General features: G+C 37.6%; 2 protein-coding genes across 3 annotated transcripts in view; one reads left to right on the forward strand and one right to left on the reverse strand.

The window, feature by feature from the left end:
* The window catches only part of LOC132173607 (nudix hydrolase 14, chloroplastic), a 31546-nt gene that overhangs the window by 5239 nt on the left and 2825 nt on the right, over nt 1-23482 (reverse strand). The window lies entirely within an intron of this gene.
* On the forward strand, nt 17535-19540 carry LOC132173603 (geraniol 8-hydroxylase-like; the record flags this gene model as incomplete). Its single annotated transcript, XM_059585137.1, is given in 2 exon segments — nt 17535-19067; nt 19163-19540. Coding segments are annotated over 2 exon segments (1269 nt in total), but the record flags the coding sequence as incomplete, so codon positions are not given.

Below are 23482 nucleotides of genomic sequence, written 5' to 3' on the forward strand. Positions count from 1 at the left end.
TTACTAGGCCAATCTGACCGTAATAATGAACTATTGGTATGGTTAGGTATTTATCAAATGACAGAAATTTCCTCTAAACTGGTTTGAAAGAAATTTCCTCAAACCTACTTCAATATATGCCGAGTGTCATCTCTCACATATTTTATTTAATATTTTTAACATACATTTGTCGCCATTTTACTAACCTATGAACCTAAACATTAATTTTTGAGAAACTCAAAGAATTGAATGACAATTATCACTTAATAAAATAGGTTATAGAAAATTTCATTCAAACTAGATATTTCCTAATAGTTACAGCCATGTAACTCATTTATCATGTGCGAGTGAAAATTGCCGGCCAAGCAGGTAGAAACCCTATTAATAATCAGAAGGCACCCATATATATATATATATATTGGTATTTTAAGCTTCTCATGTTGATGATAGCATGAAACTAATCATACAATTTTATCATAAAATAATTACTATTGAAAATTACTTACAAAAATACTCAACTCCCATCATATACTCTATTGGAAGTGCAAATAAAAATGCAAAGTCAAATAAAGCATGCAAGAGGGTTGTACATGTTTCCTTCTAATTAATTATAGCATTTCGGTCTAGCTTTCTTTTACTTTAATTAGCTTAGTAAATTATGCATGTCTTAGAAGTCAAAAGAATATTGATTAGGCGGCAACCTTATTAGACTTTGTCATTTTTAGTTTTAGCTCTAAAGTGGTAGCCACCTTTTGTTGGGAATAAGTTTACAAACTAATACCCAAATACACGAACACTCAAAAAGAACAGAAAGAACAAAAGACAAGATTGAATTACAATACTTTAATATTGAAGAGAAAATATCAAGCTTCCCACTTGCGTCTTCTTGTTAATTGCTTACTTAATCTAACGTACATAATATCCTTATATAAGGATTTCTTACATGTGAACACATATATTACTAACTTACAAAAATCAATAAAAGCAACTCATTAAGTTGCTACATATTGAATAAAAATTTCGTATACATTACCTTAACTTTTAGAGAGAGAAGCTCCTCCTTCTCTCTAAAAGAAGCTTTCCACCTCCTTGTGAGGTTCACCTTCCACCTTGTGTGGCTGCCTGAGGGAGGAGGGATGGAATTTTCTCCCTTCCTCCTCCCTCCCACCCTTGTTCTCCTTCATTTTCTTCTCTTTTTCTCTTGTTATCCCCTTTTGTTCTCTCTTTTGTTTCCAGTCTCTTTTTCCCCTTCACAGCAGCTCCCATCACTCCTCCACCATCACCGTTCATCACAGTTCCATCTCCGCCACAGATCGGCCGAGCCCAACCTCCACCTACCATCCATCAGCCTCCGCAGCCCCCAAACTGGTGTTTCTAGATTTGGTTTTTTCAAAAAAACCCGATCTATCAACATCAGGTCGCTCCTCCATCACACGTGCCTCCCCACCATGCTCTACAGCCTCTCAGCTTCCCAACGCAACCATCTGCACCTCCGTCCGGCCAACACTCGCCGGAGCGTGAGCCACACGCGCCCGAGAGTAGATCTTACTCGCGGACGCGTGGTACACACGCTCCGAAGCGTGGCTCCTCCGCTCTGCCCTTCGCCCGCCTACCTCCGCTCGTTCCGGTGTTTGGTGGTTTTTTGCTCCCTTGCCGCTGCTGCTGAGGGGTTTTTGCTTTCTTTCTTGTATTTTGCTTTGCTTTGTGTTTTGTATTTATGTTTGTTGTGTTTTGTTGTTTTTTTCTGGGTATTTATCTCCTCGAGCTACTCTTGTTTGATATTTTTGTGGAGATTGCTTCATCAACCGGAGATCGGTTCTCCCCTGCTGCAGATTCAGATGGGAATTCAGTGCCTCTCCTTCAACGGCCTCCTTTTGGAGGGTGTTGTTGCTTCAAAGCTAGTCAGATCTTTGGCTTGCTTAAAACACCACTTTGATGGTGCCATTTCTTGGTCTGTTGACCAAGATCCAGAGGACCGGGCCATTTTTTGGCCCATTTCCTATTTGTTTGTATTTTCTGCATTGTTTTGCTGTTTTGGGTTTGTTGTTGGGGAGCCCAACCCCTTTTCGGTTTTTTGAGTTATGTACCCTTTCCTCATTTGCTTAGAAAAAAAAAAAAAAAAAAAAAAAAGTTGCTACATATTAAAGCCTAAAATAGATGCGCCTAACTTGCTTATTAAAAATCAATAAAAGTTGCTCTAACAATTATAGCACTTAATACTATGGTTACAAAGTTTACAAATGTGGCTAGCACTCAAGAGCTAAAACTAAAAATCATAAGGTTGCCGCGCCTAACAAATATTCTTTTGACTTCTAAGACATACATAATTTACTAAACTAATTAATGTAAAAGAAAGCTGCGCCTAAATGCTAGAATTAATTAGAAAGAAATGTATACAACCTTCTTCCATGCTTTCTTTGACTTCGCATTTTTATTTGCACTTCCAACACCTTTGTGGACTTTGTAACCATAGTATTAAGTGCTATAATTGTTATAGCAACTTTTATTAACTTTTGTAAGTTAGTAATGTATGTGTTCACATGTAAGAAGTCCTTATATAAGGATATTATGTACGTTAGATTAAGTAAGCAATTAACAAGCAAAAATGCGGAAGCTTGATATTTCTCTTCAATATTAAAGTATTATTTTTATTTTGTCTTTTATTCTTTCTATTTTTTGAGTGTCCGTGTATTTGGGTATTGGTTTGTAAACTTAATCCCAACACACTCCTGTGCAACTAACTAGATTGATGTTGCACTGCCCATAAACTATTAATTTTTTTTTTTTTGTCATTTTTTAAATAAAAGGTTGATCCAATAGATTATGCCATAGCCACATCAACCCAAGTATATAAGAGTGGGATGAGAATTCAATTTGTAGCATTACTCTTTAAACATATCATGGTTGGGACTTGTGAGTGAGGGCAGAACTACGTAGGTTGAAGCTTGACGGGCTACTGGCACTGCCATCGCAAGCTTTAACGTGGTCCCACAAAATTTCAGAAATACACCTTAATTTCATGTTTTTATTTTTTATAAATGAAATAGACCTTCCAAAAATAATTTTTATTCACCGAAAAGTGTTCTTCTTAGTTCGTTGGCCCAACACCTAGTATTCTACTTTCACCCCTAGTCATAAGCCTAATGACGTTATTTGAACGTATCATCATACTTTTCATGATAACTACATATAGAGAAACTTAAGAGGCACTACCATCACAATTAATCATCCTCACGTGAATCATATTGGGCAATGAGTGATTCTACAGGTGTTCATAGCGTCTCTTTTGTGTCTTCCAAAATTGTTGAGTTTTAAAATTATTATTGAATTTATAACAAATTATTATTGAATTTTGTATATACTAGTGATTTATATTCTCTCAAGTATAGAGAGTAATATTGGAATACCAATGGTTGGCCAAGTAGACGGAGTGGAGTGAACGGAGTGAAGCGACGTTCACAGTATGGGTATTTTGGGATTTTTCAAAATAAGTCCGTACAATTAAGATTTTCCTATATATATGTTATGTTCTAACCCTAAATCATTAATAGTAAAATATATGTTATGTTCTAACCCTGAATCATTAATAGTAAAATATAGCTACACTCTTTGTGGACGTAAGCACCTTGCCGAACCATGTAAATTTGTTTTAAAAATTACATCATTTTCTAGGACAAAAAAAAAGAAAGAAAAAAAGACATTTAGCATAACTCTTTCAAGATACCTTAAATTTACAAAAAAAAAAAAAAAAAAAAAACATTTCTTGTTGGCCTCATGACTAGGAAAACCGACTTTGTAGTTAGTACTAAACAATTTTTTCTCTTTACTTTTTCTTATTTTTATATTTGTTCTTATTTGTAGTCAGTCCTAAACTACAGGGCATTGTTTTTATATTTGTTCTTTTTTGTCATTAATTTTCCCTATATTGGCTAAACTTTTCAATGGTAATTGGAGTTTATTAATTATTTGAAGTTGAGGGATCCTTGGTGTACCATTTGTCTCTGTCATTTTCATAGTATATATATATAGGGGATTTGAGGATTGGTGTACCGTTTGAAGGTGCATAGGATGATCACACTATTATAAATGTGGTCATACCCACACTAGATTGTATAATATATACACGAAGGTAATGTAACTTTCAGTGGAGGTAACCGGTAAAGAGACATAACTCTTGGTTAAGAGTTAAGTTGTGACTCTATAAATAGAGTCCTAGGATAACACAAACACTGTCTCAATATTACGTACGTTGGTTTTGTTACGTACATAATGTGTGTTCAAGTTCTCTTGATCTCCACAGGATTTCCACCTTAACGGGAGAAATCCTTCCTGAGATTAATTATTCAAGATCCTACGATCCTACGATCCTTCAGACCAGGCGCTTTCTTTGATTGATTGTAACAAAATCAATTAATAAACCATTATCCAATTTGCGCACCGATCCAGTGCCTTCTTCCTCGCAATCCACATTTTCCTCTAGCCCGGTTAGATCCTGCGGAAGGAGCGCTGCCATCCCTCGCATTCGCTAGGGTTTTCCAGCCCATACTTTTACCAGAATCCAAACAAGAAACAAGGTTGTGTTGCAGAGTTCACAATGGAGCTTAGTACATTGCATGCAGCACAAAGGTAAGTAATTTGGTTTGGATTTAATTTTTTGTCGACAGTTTAATTTAGGTATACCTAGTAGACCAATAAATGTGTTTTGTTATAATAAGTCTGCTATCTCTTTAATAAAAAGTGGAGCACATAGCTCCAATGACAAACACATTTATAGAAGTTATCACTATATTCAAGATATAGTGGAGAAAGGTGAAATAAAGGTTGAATTTATTTCATCAATAGAGATGGTAGCCGATCCTATAACCAAGGGGTTGCCTCTAGATGAATTCAGAGGGCATGTAGCAACAATGGGATTGAAATACACCTAGGTGAGAGCTACATGGGTTGATGCATAGTCGGAAGGATCCGGGGACGCCTGGAAGAACGATTTTATGCACTTCTGCCTAATGGGGAAATAATTGGTCAGTTAAGGGCCGATGACACTAATAAGGTACGGATATTACATCTCACATAAATGTAAAGTCCACTTAAAGGCCTTATGTTAAATTTGGTATAATATCTGTATTCCGATAGTCATTGGAAAGAAGTGTCAATGTAAATCTCAAATAGGGATAACCATGGAGATAAGAAATTGAATGAAAAATTCAATACAAGTTTATATATGGTTACTATGTAAAAATCATTAATTGTATTTTGGGTATGGACTGTATTCCTAATTATGGATAATTAATGTTATTTGCTTAGATTATATAGCAAGTAAAGTCACCACTAGTATGCCGTCAGTAAGACACATATGGTAAAAAGGTGCAATCAGATGAAATAACATAAGTGTGTACACATCAAAGATGTTATGATCTGATTATTGTCTGCAAGCGTTAGTAGATAAGGAGTTGACATGTTTTATGGTACCAAAGGTAAACATGTATAACTAGGGTTTTATTACCAATCATAATAGTATGATCAAGTGGGAGATGAAGGTGCATAGGATGATCACACTATTATAAGTGTAGTCATACTCACACCAGATTGTATAATATATACAGGAAGGTAATGTAACTTCCAGTGGAGGTAACCGGTCAAGAAACATAACTCTTGGTCAAGAGTTAAGTTGGGACTCTATAAATAGAGTCCTAGGATAACACAAACACTATCTCAATATTACGTACGTTGGTTTTGTTACGTACAGAATGTGTATTCAAGTTCTCTTGACCTCCACAGGATTTCCACCTTAACAAGAGAAATCCTTCTTGAGATTAATTATACAAGATCCTATGATCCTACTATCCTTCAGAATCCAACACCGTTGTCTTTACATTTTTTTTTTTTTTTTTTTAAACAGGAAATCTTTCAAGGTATGGTCAGTTTGTATACCCATCCGTTTGGAGAACATATTGAATCTCTGAAAAGGTCCTCTCCAATTCATAATAATATCGTAATAATGAATTGTTGATATGTAAATGAATTCCATGGAACATGATCATCTTCAATTCATTTGAACTGGATAATATCCAGTTAGTTATATTGGAATGACATTTTTGTTCCCTAAAAAAAAAAAAAAAAAAAAACAAAAACAAACAAACAAACAAACAAAAATATTTCTCCAATATAATTAACCTGATATTGTCCATGTGTCATTAAATGCCAACTATATATCTCTATCATAAGAGGAGAATGATGATTTTAAGTAACATGGATGATTGGATGTTTCACAGTTTGATGTAATCTTTTCGTAGTCGTGAAATAATAATACTAAGCCGATCTGACCTGTAATAATAAACTATTGGTATGGTTTTGTATCTATCAAATGACAGAAATTTCTTCTAAACTGATTTGATTGAAATTTTCTCAAACCTAGTTCAACTTGCCCATGGGTTTTATTGTGATTCCTATTTGTGATATCGACCACCCATAGATATTTCTGCACCTTTGTACGTCATGTCCCCATAAGTCCTGTTTTTTAACCCTCAAGTTCTGTTTTTTCTTCTTTACTTGTATGCATTGAGATGGGATAAATATCCCCAGCTGGAGATTCGGATGGTGCAAAAGCATGAACCATAAACACTGCTTTTCTTTTTCCTTCATTTCTTTTGCATGAAATTAAAGTAATCTTTTCGGAGTGTCATATGGAAAGATAGATGGATTTCTTGAGCTGTATAATATGTCTTTGCCTCATATGTTTTATCTTTATCAAAACCTTCCATATATTTCCTAGAAGCAAAGCAAATCGCAAAAGGCTTCCACCGGGTCCAAAACCTTTTCCAATCATCGGAAACCTCTTAGAACTCGGCGATAAACCCCATAAGTCCCTGACCAAGCTTGCCAAAGCTCATGGCACCATAATGAGCCTAAAACTAGGCAAAGTGACAACAATAGTAATCTCTTCAGCAGACATCGCCAACACAAGTCCTCCAAACACATGACCGATTCTTGGCCGACCGAACCATCCCGGACGCAATCCGAGTCTACAACAGCGACGAGTTCAGCTTGCCATGGATACCCATTTCAAGCCGGTGGAGGAGCCTCCAGAAAATATGCAGCGGCGAACTATTCGCCAACAGAATACTCGAAGCCAACGAAGATGTCCGGCACAAGAAAGTGCAAGAGCTCCTCGCCGAAACTCGTCAGTGCAGCCTAACCGGCGAGGTGGTGGATATTGGGAAAGCAGCTTTCAAGACGACGCTTAATCTCTTATCAAACACCATCTTTTCTGTGGACTTGGCCGGCCGGGATTCCGACAAGGCCGGAGCGTTGAAGGAGCTCATCTGGAATGTCATGAAAGAGGCGGCGAATCCCAACTTCGCAGACTTTTTCCCTGTGCTTAAGAGGATCGACCCTCAAGGCATAAGGCGGCGAATGGAAGGTCACGCTAGAAAGATCATGGCGCTGTTGGACCGCTTGATCTGCCAACGGTTGCAGTCGAGGAAAGAGTCCGGTTGTATCACAGACGGTGATTTCTTAGATATCCTTCTCAGCATCAGTGAAGAGAAAAGTGAGGAGATAGACAAAACTACGATATTACATCTACTCCGGGTTAGCATTTTTACTCTCTATTCTTCTTCAAAATTATTTCATAATTAGTAATTTAGTGTCGGGTTTGAAGACATAAATATAAACTTAATTCCACTCATTTAATTAAATTGACTTAACATTCAATTATAATTATCTAAATTTGTTTTAGGTTCGAGTTTGTATGTGAATAAAAAATTGTTTGCCCTATATTATAGTTAATAGTTTTCTATTGTAGAATATCTTCCGGCGTCCATTATAGCTTCATTTTTTGATTTTTTTGACATGTTTATACAAGAGAAAAAAATAGGAATTCAAACTAATAACTTTTGCTTCATTAGGCATGGTCCAAAGTCGATTGAGCTACCATTAAAACCACTATAGCTTTATTAGTTTTAGGTCTATAGCGTTCATTAGAAAGTGTTATTAGGGTCAACCTTTGTAGACGCGATTGGAGCATTAACGTCCAACTTATCGGACGAAGCTGAATAGCGTCTACTATTAAACTTTTAGCGCCTGTTGCGGCTAAAAATCAGCTTTAATATCGTAGTGCATGTGTGATGTATTTCTTATATAAATGATTTGTAAAATCGTAATAATGAACTGTAGATAAGGTTTGGCATTCCATGAAATCATGTGGGCTCAAAACATTTTTCCAAGATCTTTTAGGAGAGGATAGAGATTAGAGATTAGAGATTCATGATTCATCTGTCTACTCAAATCATTACTTTGACTTTTTGTAGGAAAATAACACTCGTCCTTAATTTCCTAGCTAGCCGCCGCGGAAAACAAGTCGCAAAGTAATTTAACAGCTTGTTTTATTTGGGCAACTTTACTTTATACATATGAATTATTACGCAATTTGATAAACTCTACAAATTTTAAAACTTCTCAATTTAAACTCATGAACTTTTAATTGCAGTTAATTTAAACAATTCCGTCAGATTTAGCCGTTAATTTCTAACGGCAATACTTAAAAGGACCCAAATATCTCTGATTTTTTTTTTAAAAAAAAAAAAATGGAATTAAGGGTAAATTTAGAATTTTATAAAAAATTCAAGAGTATAAACGTCATTATCTCACTTTTAACATTTTAAATCTGAATGAGGAATACAAATTGACTGCAATTAAAAGTTCAAAGATTCAAATTGAGAGGTTTTGAAGTTTGGAGCTTGTCAAATCGCGTGGTAATTTAGGAATCTAAAGTGAAGTTACCCTTACATTTTATAAAAGGTAGATATTTTGTGAATATTTTAGCTTGTTAATTTCATTGTTACAATTGGGCATATATACAGAGTATTTGAGGTTACAAAATAGGCAAGGGAATACACAGTGAATGAGAGTTTTCTTTTCTAGAATGATCTGTCTGTTGCTTGTCTTGATTCGATTTTGGTTTCCTTGTGTGTTGTAGTCGTTGCTTGATTTGTGGCTGTCTTGTGGGTTGCCTTGTGTGCTGTAGCCGTTGCTTGATGTGTGGCTGGTGTGTGCGATTTATTTCCATATGGGTCTGGTTTTCTATTATGCCCCCTCAAGCGAGACAAATGGAATACTATGTTGAACTTGGTGCGCATGAGGGAAAAATGAGAGGATGTAGTGGGTTTAGTAAAGATGTCGGCTAAGTTATCTTTGCTTGAGATGAAGCGTACTGCTAGTGTTTTGGCTGCAACTTTATCACGAACAAAATGAAAGTCAATTTCAATATGTTTGGTACGAGCATGAAAGGCAGGATTGGCAGAGAGGTATGTGGCACCAATGTTGTCACACCAAAGGGTGAGGGCTGAAGGGAGAAAGATACCAAGATCGCAGAGCAGAGATTGAAGCCAAAGGAGTTCAGTCGCAGTGGTAGCAAGAATGTGATATTCAGATTCAGTGCTGGAGCGGGCGACTGTGTGTTGTTTGCGAGAGGACCAAGAAATGAGATTAGGGCCAAGAAAGATACAAAAACCATCGGTGGATTTGCGATCATCGGGGCAACCAGCCTAATTGGTGTCTAAATAAGCTTGGAGGGTGCGAGATGGAGAGTGACGAAGGAGCAAGCCATAGGAGATGGTGGATTTAAGATACTGTAAGATGCGATTGACAGCCTATAGGTGAAGGGAGGTTGGCCAATGCATGAATTGAGAAACTTTGTTAACGGCAAATGATATGTCGGGTTGAGTTAGGGATAAATACTGGAGGGCATCGACAAGGCTGCGGTAGGGAGACGAATCAATGAGTGTATCTCCAGATAGTAGGGTGAGGGTGTGGGCTGTGGACATAGGAGTCTTGACAGGCTTGGCCTCGGACATGTTGCTCTTGTGGAGAAGGTCAAGGATGTAGCATTGTTGAGATAAAATAATTCCATTAGAGATGGCGATGGCTTCCATGCCGAGAAAGTAGTTGAGAGGTCTAAGATCCTTGATGGCAAAATCATCGCGAAGGGACTACAGGAGTGAGTCTATCCCTTGAGGAAGGGAGCTGGTGATGAGGATGTCATCCACATAGATGAGGACATAAGTGATCTCCAGAGGGTTGCGACGAATGAATAGGGAAGAGTAGGAGTGGGAGCCAACGAATCCAAGCTCCAAAAGAAGATCGCTAAGACGGGAGTACCAAGCACGAGGGGCTTGTTTTAAGCCGTAGAGTGCTTTGTGGAGCTTGCAGACATGATGAGGAAACTGAGGGTGGATGAAGCCAAGAGGTTGGGCCATGTACACATCCTCGGAGAGCCAACCATGTAAGAAGGCATTGTGAACATCAATTTGACGGATGGGCTAGCCAGCAGATATGGCAAGGGAGAGGACCAGGGGAATGGTCGTGGGTTTGACAACTGGACTGTAGGTCTCGCCAAAGTCAATGCTGGGTTGTTGGTGAAAACCCTTGGCAATGAGGCGTGCTTTGTGACGATCAATAGAACCATCAGCTTTGTGTTTGAGACGGAAGACCCACTTGCAGCCAACAATGTTTATGTCGGAAGTTTGAGGAACGAAAGTCCAAGTGCTGTTGCTCAGGAGGGCATCAAACTCAATATACATGGCGTCATGCAAGGCTGGGTGCTTAGAGGCAGTAGTGTAGGAGGAAGGTTCAATGGCATCTGAGCCAGCGGTGGCAATGAGAGCTTTAGTGAGCGGGTAGCAAATGAGGCCGTCGAGAAGAGTCTTCTGTTTGAAAATGTTGTTCTTTGAGCGAGTCTGCATGCGATGTTGAGGGGGAGGTAACACAGGTGAGGCATCCGAATGATCGGGTAAAACCTGCAAGGGAGAAGAGGTGGTGTTAGTAGGATTTGATGCTGGAGGAGTGGGAGGGGTAGGCGGGATGACAGGCAATGAGGTTGGATCTTCGCGATTTGGAGAGAGTGGGTGACATATCGTGATGGGGGTGTGTGGAAGAAGGGGAGGGTAGATAGTGGTGTGTGAGGGAGAAGGAGACGTACGTGGGGGAGGGGAGATGGAAGTGAAGGGAAAAGATGATTCATCAAAGATAACGTTGCGAGAAATATAAATGCGTCCAGTTGGTGGGTGGAGGCATTGGTAGCCACGATGAGAGGGACTATAGCCGATAAAGATGCATGTGTTGGAGCGAAAATCAAGTTTATGCTTGTTATAGGGCCGAAGATGAGGCCAACAAGCACAACTGAACACTCGCATAAAGTTGTAATTAGGCCGAAGGTTGAACAATTTTTGAAAGGGAGATGTATTATTAAGGATGGGTGTAGGGAGTCGATTAATAAGGTAACATGCTATTTGAAAAGCCTCGGCCCAATAATTAAGTGGAGCTAAGCAATGGGCTTGAAGTATGAGGCCCATTTCTACAATATGTCGGTGTTTACGTTCCACAGACCCATTTTGTTGGTGAGTATGTGGGCACGTAATCCGATGATGAATGCCATGAGAGGCAAAGAGGTGATGTAATATTTGAAATTCACCACCACCATCCATTTGGATGGATTTGATTTTACGATCAAAAAGGCGTTCGACATAAGCCTGAAATTTGAGAAAAATAGAGAAAACATCAGATTTGCATGTAATTGGGTAAAACCAAGTAAATTTACTAAAATGATCGACACATATCGCATAATAGCATGCACCATTATTGGATAAAAGAGGGGAAGGTCTCTAAGCATCAGAAAACACTAATTCAAGTGGGACACTTGATTTATTTTCAGATAAAGAAAATGAAAGCTGATGACTTTTGTCGCGCTGACATGCAGAGCAAACAATGGGCTTCTTATTGGATGTAGCGGAAAGATTAAAATTAGAGACGACATGGTGGACTATGCGATCGGCAAGATGTCCAAGTTGGGCGTGCCAGTTCACAAAGGTGGTACGTTCACTGAGGAAGACGTGTGGTGGTGCAGCTGAAGGAGGGAACCAATGATATAAGCCATTTCTACTCGGACCGTGATGTAGTACTTTCCCGGACATGTGATCCTTTAAAAAAAAAAAAAGAAGGGTGAAATTCCATAGAAACATTATTATCAGCAGTAAATTTTTGAACATAAAGTAAATTCTTAGTAATTTTAGGAACATGCAAAACATGACGTAAAATAAATTGAAGAAAGAATTTAGAAATGCCAGTGTTTTTGATGGCCAAGCGGGTACCATTGCCCACTTGGATCTTATCAGGTCCATCATATGTTTCCGAGTAAAGGCTTAGGTTATTGAGATCGGAGGTGACATGGTGGGTGGCACTAGTATCCAGATACCAATTTAGGTTCCTAAAGGAGGATGATGCAGCTGTGTATGTTGTCAAATTTGGGCTAGTAGCCTGGTAGGCTTGATCAAAACGGTGGTAGCAATTTAGGGCTGAATAGCCCATTTTTCCACAAACTTGGCATGTGGGCCTAGAGCCCACATGTGGGCTGGATCTGGGAGGGCCCATGGAGGGATTATAATTGGAGGAGTGACCCATTCCTCCCTGACTTTTAGAAGCCGAAGCTTGGAGCTGATGTGCACGCCCCCTTGAACAGAACCCTTGGCCGGAGGAGCGTGGGAAACGTCTGTGATTGTCACGGCCATGGTGAGGATTGGAGCTTCGAGCGGCGATGTTGGCTGTTGGGAACAGGGAGTCAGTTTGATGGTGCTGAGCAAGTTGAGCTTCATGGGCAAAAAGATGCCCAAACAGAGTATCCATAAAGATGGGCTCTACTCTTGTGGTGACTGAGGTCACAAAGGGATCGTATTCAGGACCTAGACCGCCGAGTAGAGAGGCTGTGAATTCAGAGTCACTGACTGGATGGCCGGCTGCGGCAAGAGTTGCGACAATTTGTTTGATTTTGTAGAAATGGTCGAAAACCCTTAAGTTTCCCTTCTTGGCAGTGGTGAGTTGAAGACGAAGGTTCAACGTGTGGGCTTGTGACTCGGATGTAAAAGTCTGATCAAGCGTCTTCAACAATTCTTGGGCAGTTTTGCAACCAAGGACTTGAGGCAGCATGTCATTAGATATGGATGACATGAGCATACCGAGGATCACTTGATCCTGGTGAAGTCACCATAGAGTGTCTGGATTGGTGGAGACAGTGGGTGTGCCGTTTGGAGAGGTGGAGGTTTGTGGGCTTGGTGGGGTTTTGGTACCATCAAGGAAACCATATAGGTCCTGACCTTTGAAGAAGGGCACTATAAGGCCGCACCAGGTCATATAATTTCCTTTGTTGAGTTTGGTAATGGATTGGGCAAAGCTTGAGAGTTGAGTGATGGGAATGGGTTGCTATGTTTGGGTGATATTGGGTGTGGTTGAATTTAGGGTGAGATCGGGTGTGGTTGGGTTAGCTGTGGTGGATGAGGAGGCCATTTCGAAATTGCTGCAAGGTGTTTGAGAAAAGGTTTCAATGAAAAAAAAAAAAGGATCAACAGCAAAGAACAACGTGGGTCGCTTGTTTATGGCTCTGATACCATATAGAAGGTAGATATTTTGTGAATATTTCAGCCTGTTTATTTCATTGTTACAATTGGGTATATATACAGAGTATTTGAGGTTACAAAATAGGCAAGATAATACACAATGAATGAGAGTTTTCTTTTCTAGAATGATCTGTCCGTTGCTTGTCTTGATTTGATTTTGGTTTCCTTGGGTGTTGTAGCCGTTGCTTGATTTGTGGCTGTCTTGTGGGTTGCCTTGTGTGCTGTAGCCAATACTTGATGTGCGGCTGGTGTGTGGGATTTATTTCCATATGGGTCTAGTTCTATATTACATTTTACGTTTGCTTTTAAAGTGGCCACATGCCCAAAAAAACAAGAGCTTAGGGAGCAGTGCACGGCAACGAGAGTTACGTGTGTGTGTGTGTGTGAATGAGATTTTGTTAGTAGCTTTATTTCTTTCATCAATCACATGATTCACATCACATCAAAATATCATATATATATATATATATATATATATATATGGGCAAGGCTTAGGTGCGGTAGTCTTGAACTACCGCATAGTGCGGTAGTTCAAGACGACCGCGTTTTGGTCAGTAAAAAACTAATTTTTTACATTAAATATTAAAATAATCAATAATTAAAAAATGAAAATATTAAAAAACTAAAACTCACGTACTATTAAAAAATTAAAACAAAAAAAAAAGGAAAATTAAAATCAAAACCAAGGGGTGGCTGGAGCCACCCGTTGGCCAAAATATGGTGGCCGGACCACCCCATTTTGGCCAAGGAGGTGGCTCCATAGCCAGCTTGGGGTGGTCCAGCCACTCCCAAGGGCCAAAAGAAAGAAAGAAAGAAAGAAAAAAAAAAAAAAAAAAGGAAAGGTTTTATACTGGGGCGCTGCATCACTGGAGGCCTCCCCACTGTCACTTTTCTCCTTTCCCCAATTTTCTTCATCTCTTCTGTTTCCTTTCTTGACTTTCTTTTTATTCTCTTTTCTTTATTTAATCCCTCTCTCCTTAACAGATTTCAAAAACACAGAGAGAGTAGAGGGAGAGGGTTGATCTGAGATAGAAATTGAGGGAGAGGGCGAGAGAGAGAGAGAGAGAGAGAGAGAGAGAGAGAGAGAGAGAGAGAGAGAGAGAGAGATGGGAGAGTCAGAGTTGATTGAGACAGAAATTGAGGGAGGGCGAGAAAGAGAGAGAGAGATGGGGAGTCAGAGACAGTACGTGAGTTTTAGTTTTTTTAATATTTTTATTTTTTAATTATTAATTATTTTAATATTTAATGTAAAAAATAATTTTTTTACCGACCAAAACGCGCCCCTTGGTTTTGATTTTAATTTTCCTTTTTTTTTTGTTTTAATTTTTTAATAGTATGTGAGTTTTAGTTTTTTAATATTTTCATTTTTTAATTATTGATTATTTTAATATTTAATGTAAAAAATTAGTTTTTTACGGACCAAAACGCGGTAGTCTTGAACTACCGCACTGTGCGGTAGTTCAAGACTACCGCACCTAAGCCTTGCCCTATATATATAAACTGAAATAGAAAATTTGTCCCAATCCAGCTTAAAACTTTCATTTATGTCTTTCTATCAACTTTTGGCTGCTATGCCAAAAATTAATGCTAAAACATACATTTTTACCTAATAATTATTCATCAATGCTAATGTGATGTACACTTCCAACCAATTTTTAGATTTTTTTTTTCTTTTCTTTTTTAACAATGATTAATCCAACATTTGGTTGAGACTATATCAACATTTTGAATTGAGAAAAAAAAAAAAAAAAAAATCTTTATCAAAACTTAAACTAGTATGCCTATTGGCTTTTTATAAAATAACTTCTCTAAAAACTCTCCTCCCTTCAATAATCAAAGGGTTAATGGAATAAGAGTCACCGTATATGGCATAGATATGAAATCATCAAGGCTTCAATTGAAGAAGAGGAAAGAAATGAAAAAAAGAAAAGAAAAGAGAGAAGCTATGTCTGGTGTCATTCCCCTATACAAATATCTTTCATATTTTTCTTTAAATTTATCGTTGAATTTGTGGAACACATGTGGTTAATACATTTTTCTTTCTTATTAAAAAGCAACAATATTCTAAAAGGCATTGTCAAACTAACCCTTTCTCCTGAACAGACCTAACACAGTAACACTAACCTCTATAGGTGTATTGAAGTACCAACTACCAAGTTTTGAGCATTTTTTTTTTTTTTTTTTTTTTTACTTGGCAAGTTTTAAAGGCTTTGGAAGAAGTTGGTTCACCCACAACTCTGAGTAAATGCTGGGATTCAATTTTGTGGTTTTTTCTTAGCAAGTTTTAAATGGCTTTGGAAGAAGTTGGTTCACCCACAGCTCCGAGTAAATGCTGGCATTCAATTTTGTGGTTAATTTTTTGTTAGTAAGTTTTAAATGACCTTGGAAGAAGTTGGTTCACCCACAACTCCGAATAAATGCTGGGATTCGATTTTGTGGTTTTTTCTTAGCAAGTTTTAAATGACTTTGGAAGAAGTTGGTTCACCCTCAACTCCGAGTAAATGCTGGGATGTTGTCAATGGTGCAAAAGCATGACCAAGGACCCCCTGCAACTTTTTCTTCTTTGGGAGGAGCAAAAGTGCTAAAAATAAGGCGAATTTTGAACTATTTAAAATTTCGATTTTCATATTGAACACATGTTGATTCTACCGAATCCGGATCTAAATCTTATTAAAAAAATATATATGACTCCTAAAGTACTCAAATAAGATATTATATTATTAGTAATAATGTCATCAGAAATATAAGAAATTTCTGAAGTCCACTTTCTCACTCAATAATTGTATCAACAAATCTCCTCTAATATCCAACGGTGTTTTCTGTTTTGGATTTTAAATGTCACAGAATTCGTCTCTCATTTTGGCTTCCAATTATTAAGTATAATCTCCAATGTAACTTTTATCATGTCCAACATATCCCAAATAAGTTCTTTTTATGATGAACCCAAAACACCCAAACAAAATAATTACTATTAGGATTGCTAAGATTGCACGATTTAGTGAAAAGTACGTGGTTTAGTAGTGTACGTGTGTCGGAGTACGTGACTAATTTTAGGCTGTCTTTAAACCCTCTACGATAAATAAGTAATTTAAAAAAAGCCTTAATTTAATAAGGCCGCAATATAATAAATTCATGATAAAATAATATCAATTAACTAAGAAAAATAAATATCCTTAATTCCTTATACTTAAAAAAGTCTATTTACTTATACATCCGAAATTATTTGATATTAAAAAATTATTTTAACCCTACTTAACTACCCACTTTGTTTCTTTTCTTTTTCTTTTTCTCTTTTCTTCTTCACTGCCGACAACCTCCCCTCTTATCTTCTTTTTTATCTTTCCTTAGTTTCACTCAAAACAGAACGTGATGGAGAGAGAGAGAGAGAGAGAGGCTAGGTGAGAGAGAGAGAAACAGGTGTATCAATGAGGTAAAGATTCATAAAAAAAAAAATTGATTTTTTTTTTTGTAATGTTTATTTATGTGCTTGATTTTTCTTGTGGGTTTTGTATGAGTTTTTGTCAATTTTTTTGGTGGGTTTTGTTTGAAACATGTGTATTAAATAGGTAAGGATTCATAAAAAAATAAAAAATAAATAACAAAATAACAAAATAACAAAAAAAAAAATTGATTTTTTTTTGTAATGTTTATTTCTATGCTTGATTTTTCTTGCGGGTTTTGTATTGGTTTTTGACAAATTGTTTGGTGGGTTTTGTTTGAAATAGAAGTGTTTCAAAGAATCAGGTGAGGAAGTTACTGCAACGATATGGATATATCTTTTTTTTTTTCTTTTTTCTTTTTTTTGATAATTTTGTATGGGTTTTCGATAATATTTTTGGTGGGTTTTTTTTTTTTTTTGGTTAGTTAATTTGCTTGTGTGCTTCAGTTTTGAAACATGTGCTTAGCAGAGATTTGGTGCGGTTTTTGGATTGATTCATCAAAAAAAAATTGATTTTTTGATTAATAAAAATGAGAACTCTAAATATAATAATATTTTATAATAATATTAAAATGAATATTATTTAATTAATATATAAATATTTTTTTAAAAAATAAGGCTCCATTTAGAAGTGTCCCCTAAGGCCACAGAGTGAGCCGGCCCTGCCTAGCTTAGTATTGGTCGTTTTAAGTGGTGTCGAGCTCTTATCCGCAGCGTGGCTCGATCTCTATTGGCTTGTTCTTTGGTGTACGTGAAGCTTGTGAGTCTGTGACACTGTCTTCTGGTGCCAAGCTCTTACCCGTAGTGGCTTTGTCTTTGGCAAATTGATGTCAAGACAACCTTTCTAAATTGCCATATTAAGGAAGACATCTATAAATGTAGCCACAACGGATTTATGCTAAAAACCAAGAGCATATTACGTGATTCCGAAGCACATTTGTCCAGTTCTGAGTGACTAGTACTGCTTCGTAGATAGAAATCCTGTGAATGAGAAGACACCCTTTGCCATCAGTAACAGGGCATCAAGCTCGGATGCCTGATTCAATTTGTTGGACCGATCGAAGATCCTCCACAATTCCACCCTAATGAGAAGGCACTCTTTGAGATCCACCCATAGTTTGTTCTATTCGATCCCTTTTCTTGTTTTTGTTTCCTTTGTGCTTTTCTTTATTGTGTCATTTGTCAAAGAAGACAAAAAGAGAAGACACTCGAGCGCATTTGACGTGCGCTCTCTCTTAATAAGCTGCACGTTATATCTCTCTAAGTGCTTTGTTATTTAATTTCCTCCTACCGATCAGAGTTCATAGGGAAACATGGATTTCTTGAGCTGCATAATATGTCTTTGCCTCACCTGGATCTTAATCAAAATCTTCCTTACGATTCCAAGAAGCCATCCAAATCCCAAAAAGCTTCCACCTGGTCCAAAACCTTTTCCGGTCATCGGAAACCTCTTAGATCTCGGCGACAAACCCCACAAGTCCTTAACCAAGCTTGCCAAGGCTCATGGCCCCATAATGAGCCTAAAGCTAGGCAGAGTAACCACGATCATCATTTCTTCAGCAAACACCGCCAAACAAGTCCTCCAAACACATGACCAACTCCTCTGCAACCGAACCATCCCCGACGCTCTCCGAGCCCACAATCAAGACGTGTTCGGGTTGCCATGGCTACCCGTTTCTACCCGGTGGAGAAACCTTCGCAAAATATGCAATGGCCAACTGTTCGCCAGCAAAACACTTGATGCCAACCAGGATATCCGGCGCAAGAAAGTGCAACAACTCCTTGCCGAAACTCGTCAAAGCAGCCTAACCGGTGATGCAGTAGATATTGGCAGAGTGGTTTTCAAGACTACGCTTAATCTCTTATCAAACGCCATTTTTTCAGTGGATTTGGCTGACCCGAATTCTGACATGGCTCGAGAGTTCAAGGAGATCGTCTGGAATATTATGGAAGAGGCAGGGAAACCCAACATAGCAGATTATTTTCCAGTGCTTAAGAAGATCGACCCACAGGGCATAAGGCGGCGCATGACAGTTCACTTTGGAAAGACTATAAACCTCTTTGATCGAATGATTACCCAACGGTTAAAGCTGAGGGAAGTGTCAGGTTCAACGACTAACAATGATATGTTAGATACCCTTCTCAACATCAGTGAAGAAAACAGCCAAGAGATGGACAAATCTAAGATAGAGCATTTGTTTGTGGTCACTATCATTACTAGCTAGATCTCTATTCTTTTATTTCATGAAAATGGTCTTAAGAAAATATTCTAACATCTAACATCTTCTTGATATATTAGGACCTATTTGTTGCGGGAACTGATACAACTTCAGCCACATTGGAATGGGCGATGGCAGAGCTACTCCACAACCCAGAGGCACTGTCTAAAGCCAAAACAGAACTGGAGCAAGTAATTGGCAAAGGCAATCCAGTTGAGGAGTCGGATATTACTAGGCTACCTTACTTACAAGCAGTAGTGAAAGAAACATTTCGGCTGCACCCGGTAGCTCCTTTCTTATTGCCTAGGAAAGCTGAAGTAGATGTGGAAATTAACGGCTATACTATTCCAAAGGATGCACAGGTGCTAGTGAATGCATGGGCTATAGGCCGAGACCCAAACTTATGGGAGAATGCAGATTCATTTATGCCGCAAAGGTTCTTGGGGTCAGAAATTGATTTTAAAGGCCGAAACTTTGAGCTTATACCTTTTGGTGGTGGAAGAAGAATATGTCCTGGTTTGCCATTGGCAATACGAATGTTGCACTTGATGTTGGGTTCGCTTATCCACACCTTTGATTGGAAACTTGAAGATGGAGCTAAACATGAGGATATGGATATGAATGATAAGTTTGGCTTAACTTTGCAAATCGCTAATCCTCTAAAAGCTGTCCCTATACCCATCTAAAATTGGTTGAAGAATTTACTTTGTTTCCGTTCTATTTAATGTATGTCTTTTTATGTACTTCCATATATAATGTTATTGGAAGCGAATAACATAGAAATTTAGCTTGTCATGTTATTTGGTTTTTTTTTTTTTTTTTTTTGGTATTTTAAGCTTGTTATGTTGATGATAGCATGAAACTAATCATACAATTTTATCATAAAATAATTAGGATTGAAAATTGCTTACAAAAATACTCAACTCCCATCATACACTCCTGTGCAACTAGATTGATGTTGCACTGCCCATAAACCATTAGCTTTTTTTTTTTTTTTTTGTCATTTTTTAAATAAAGGTTGATCCAATAGATTATGGCCACAGCCACGTCAACCCAATTATAGAAGAGTGGGATGGGAATTCAATTTGTAGCATTACTCTTTAGAAATATCATGGTTGTAAAGATATCATGGTTGTCACTTGTGAGTGAGGTTAGAACCACGTAGGTTGAAGCTTGAGGGGCTACTGCCATCGCAAGCTTTAACGTGGTCCCACAAAATTTCAGAAATACATCTTAATTTCATATTTTATTTTTTATAAATGAAATTAATAGACCTTCCAAAAGTAATTTTTATTCACCGAAAAGTGTTCTTCTTAGTTCCTTGGCCCAACACCTAATATTCTACTTTCACCCCTAGTCATAAGCCTAATGACGTTATTTGAACGTATTATCAAACTTTTCATGATAACTACATATAGAGAAACTTAAGAGCCACCACCATCACAGTTAATCATCCTCACGTGAATCATATTGGGCAATGAGTGATTCTACATGTCTTCATAGCGTCTCTTTTGTGTCTTCCAAAATTGTTGAGTTTTAAAATTATCATTGCATTTGTAACAAATTATTATTGAATTTTGTTGAAACTAGTGATTCATATTCTCTCAGGTATAGAAAGTAATATTAGAATACCAATGGTTGGCCAAGTAGACGGAGTGGAGTGAACGGAGTGAAGTGACGTTCACAGTATAGGGTATTTTGGGGTTTTTCAAAATAAGTCCGTACAATTAAGATTTTCCTATATATATGTTATGTTTTAACCCTAAATTGTTAATAGTAAAATATATGTTATGTTTTAACCCTGAATTATTAATAGTAAAATATAGTTGCACTCTCTATGGACATAGGCACATTGCTGAACCACGTAAATTTGTGTCTTAACCCTCTCTTGATCTCTCTCTTTTTTGATTCCATATTATTCATCATTGTTGTGCACAATAACAACAAATTTTGATCAAATGATAATTTTAAAAGCTACATCATTTTTTAGGAAAAAAAAAAAAAAAAAGACATTTAGCTTAAATTTACCAAAAAAAAAAAAAAAAAAAATCAACATTTCTTGTTGGCCTCGTGATTAGAAAAACCGACATTGTAGTCAGTACTAAACAATTTTTTCTCTTTACTTTTTCATATTTTTATATTTGTTGTTATTTGTAGTCAGTACTAAACTACAGGGCATTATTTTTATATTTGTTCTTATTTGTCATTAATTTTCCCTATATTGGCTAAACTTTTCAATGGTAATTGGAGTTTATTAATTATTTGAAGTTGAGGGAGCCTTAGTGCATGTACCATCTGTCTCTGTCATTTTCATAGTATATATATAGGGGATTTGAGGATTGGTGTACCGTTCTCTTTACATTTTTTTTTTTTTTTTTAAACAGGAAATCTTTCAAGGTATGGTCACTTTGTATACCCATCCGATTGGAGAACATATCGAATCTGTGCAAAGGGTCCTCTCCAATTCATAATAATAACATAATAATGAATTGTTGATATGTAAAGGAATTCCATGGAACAGAATCCTCTCTAATTCATTTGAACTGGATAATATCCGGTTAGTTATATTGAAATGGTATTTTTGTTCCATTAAAAGTGAAAAACAAAAACAAAAACAAAAACAAAAATAAAAATAAAAATAAAAATACTCCTCCAATATAATTAACCGGATATTATCCATGTGCCATTAAATGCCAACTATATATCCCTATCATAAGAGGAGAATGATGATTTCATACGATGTGGCATTAAGTAACAGGGATGATTGGATGTTTCGCAGTTTGATGTAATTTTTTCGGAGTCGTGAAATAATATTACTAGGCCAATCTAACCCGTAATAATGAACTATTGGTATGGTTTGGTATTTATCAAATGACAGAAATTTCCTCTAAACTGGTTTGAAAGAAATTTCCTCAAGCCTACTTTAATATATACCGAGTGTCATCTCTTACATATTTTATTTAATATTTTTAACATACATTTGTCACCTTTTTACTAACCTATAATCTTAAACATTAATTTTTGAGAAATTCAAAAATATTAAATGGCACTTATCATTTATTAAAATAGGTTACAGAAAATTTCCTTCGAACTGAATATTTCGTAATAGTTGCAGCCATGTAACTCATTTATCATGTGCGAGTGAAAATTGCCCGGCAGATAGAAACCATATAAATAATGAGATGGCACCCATAGATATTTTCAACTCTTCCATTTGCCCATGGATTTTATTGTGATTCCTATTAGTGATATCGACCACCCATAGGTATTTCTGCTCCTTTGTACGTCATGTCCCCTTAAGTCCTGGCCTCAAGTTCGTTTTTTCTTCTTTACTTGTATGCATTGAGATGGGATAAATATCCCCAGCTGGAGATCCGGATGGTGCAAAAGCATGAACCAGAAACACTGCTTTTCTTTTTCCTTCATTTCTTTTGCATGAAATTAAAGTAATCTTTTCGGAGTGTCATATGGAAAGATAGATGGATTTCTTGAGCTGTATAATATGTCTTTGCCTCATCTGTTTTATGTTGATCAAAACCTTCCATATATTTCCTAGAAGCAAAGCAAATCGCAAAAGGCTTCCACCGGGTCCAAAACCTTTTCCGGTCATCGGAAACCTCTTAGAACTCGGCGATAAACCCCACAAATCCCTGACGAAGCTTGCCAGAGCTCATGGCGCCATAATGAGCCTAAAACTAGGCAAAGTGACAACAATAGTAATCTCTTCAGCAGACATCGCCAAACAAGTCCTCCAAACACATGACCGGTTCTTGGCCGACCGGACCATCCCGGACGCAATCCGAGTCTACAACAGCGACGAGTTCAGCTTGCCATGGATACCCATTTCAAGCCGCTGGAGGAGCCTCCGGAAAATATGCAGCGGCGAACTATTCGCCAACAGAATACTCGAAGCCAACGAAGATGTCCGGCACAAGAAAGTGCAAGAGCTCCTCGCCGAAACTCGTCAGTGCAGCCTAACCGGCGAGGTGGTGGATATTGGGAAAGCAGCTTTCAAGACGACGCTTAATCTCTTATCAAACACCATCTTTTCTGTGGACTTGGCCGGCCGGGATCCCGACAAGGCCGGAGCGTTGAAGGAGCTCATCTAGAATGTCATGAAAGAGGCGGCGAATCCCAACTTGGCAGACTTTTTCCCTGTGCTTAAGAGGATCGACCCTCAAGGCATAAGGCGGCGGATGGAAGGTCACGCTAGAAAGATCATGGCGCTGTTGGACCGCTTGATCTGCCAACGGTTGCAGTCGAGGAAAGAGTCCGGTTGTATCACAGACGGTGATTTCTTAGATATCCTTCTCAGCATCAGTGAAGAGAAAAGTGAGGAGATAGACAAAACTACGATATTACATCTACTCCGGGTTAGTATTTTTACTCTCTATTCTTCT

This window comes from Corylus avellana, chromosome ca3 (assembly GCF_901000735.1).
Source record: "Corylus avellana chromosome ca3, CavTom2PMs-1.0".
Lineage (NCBI taxonomy): Eukaryota > Viridiplantae > Streptophyta > Magnoliopsida > Fagales > Betulaceae > Corylus > Corylus avellana.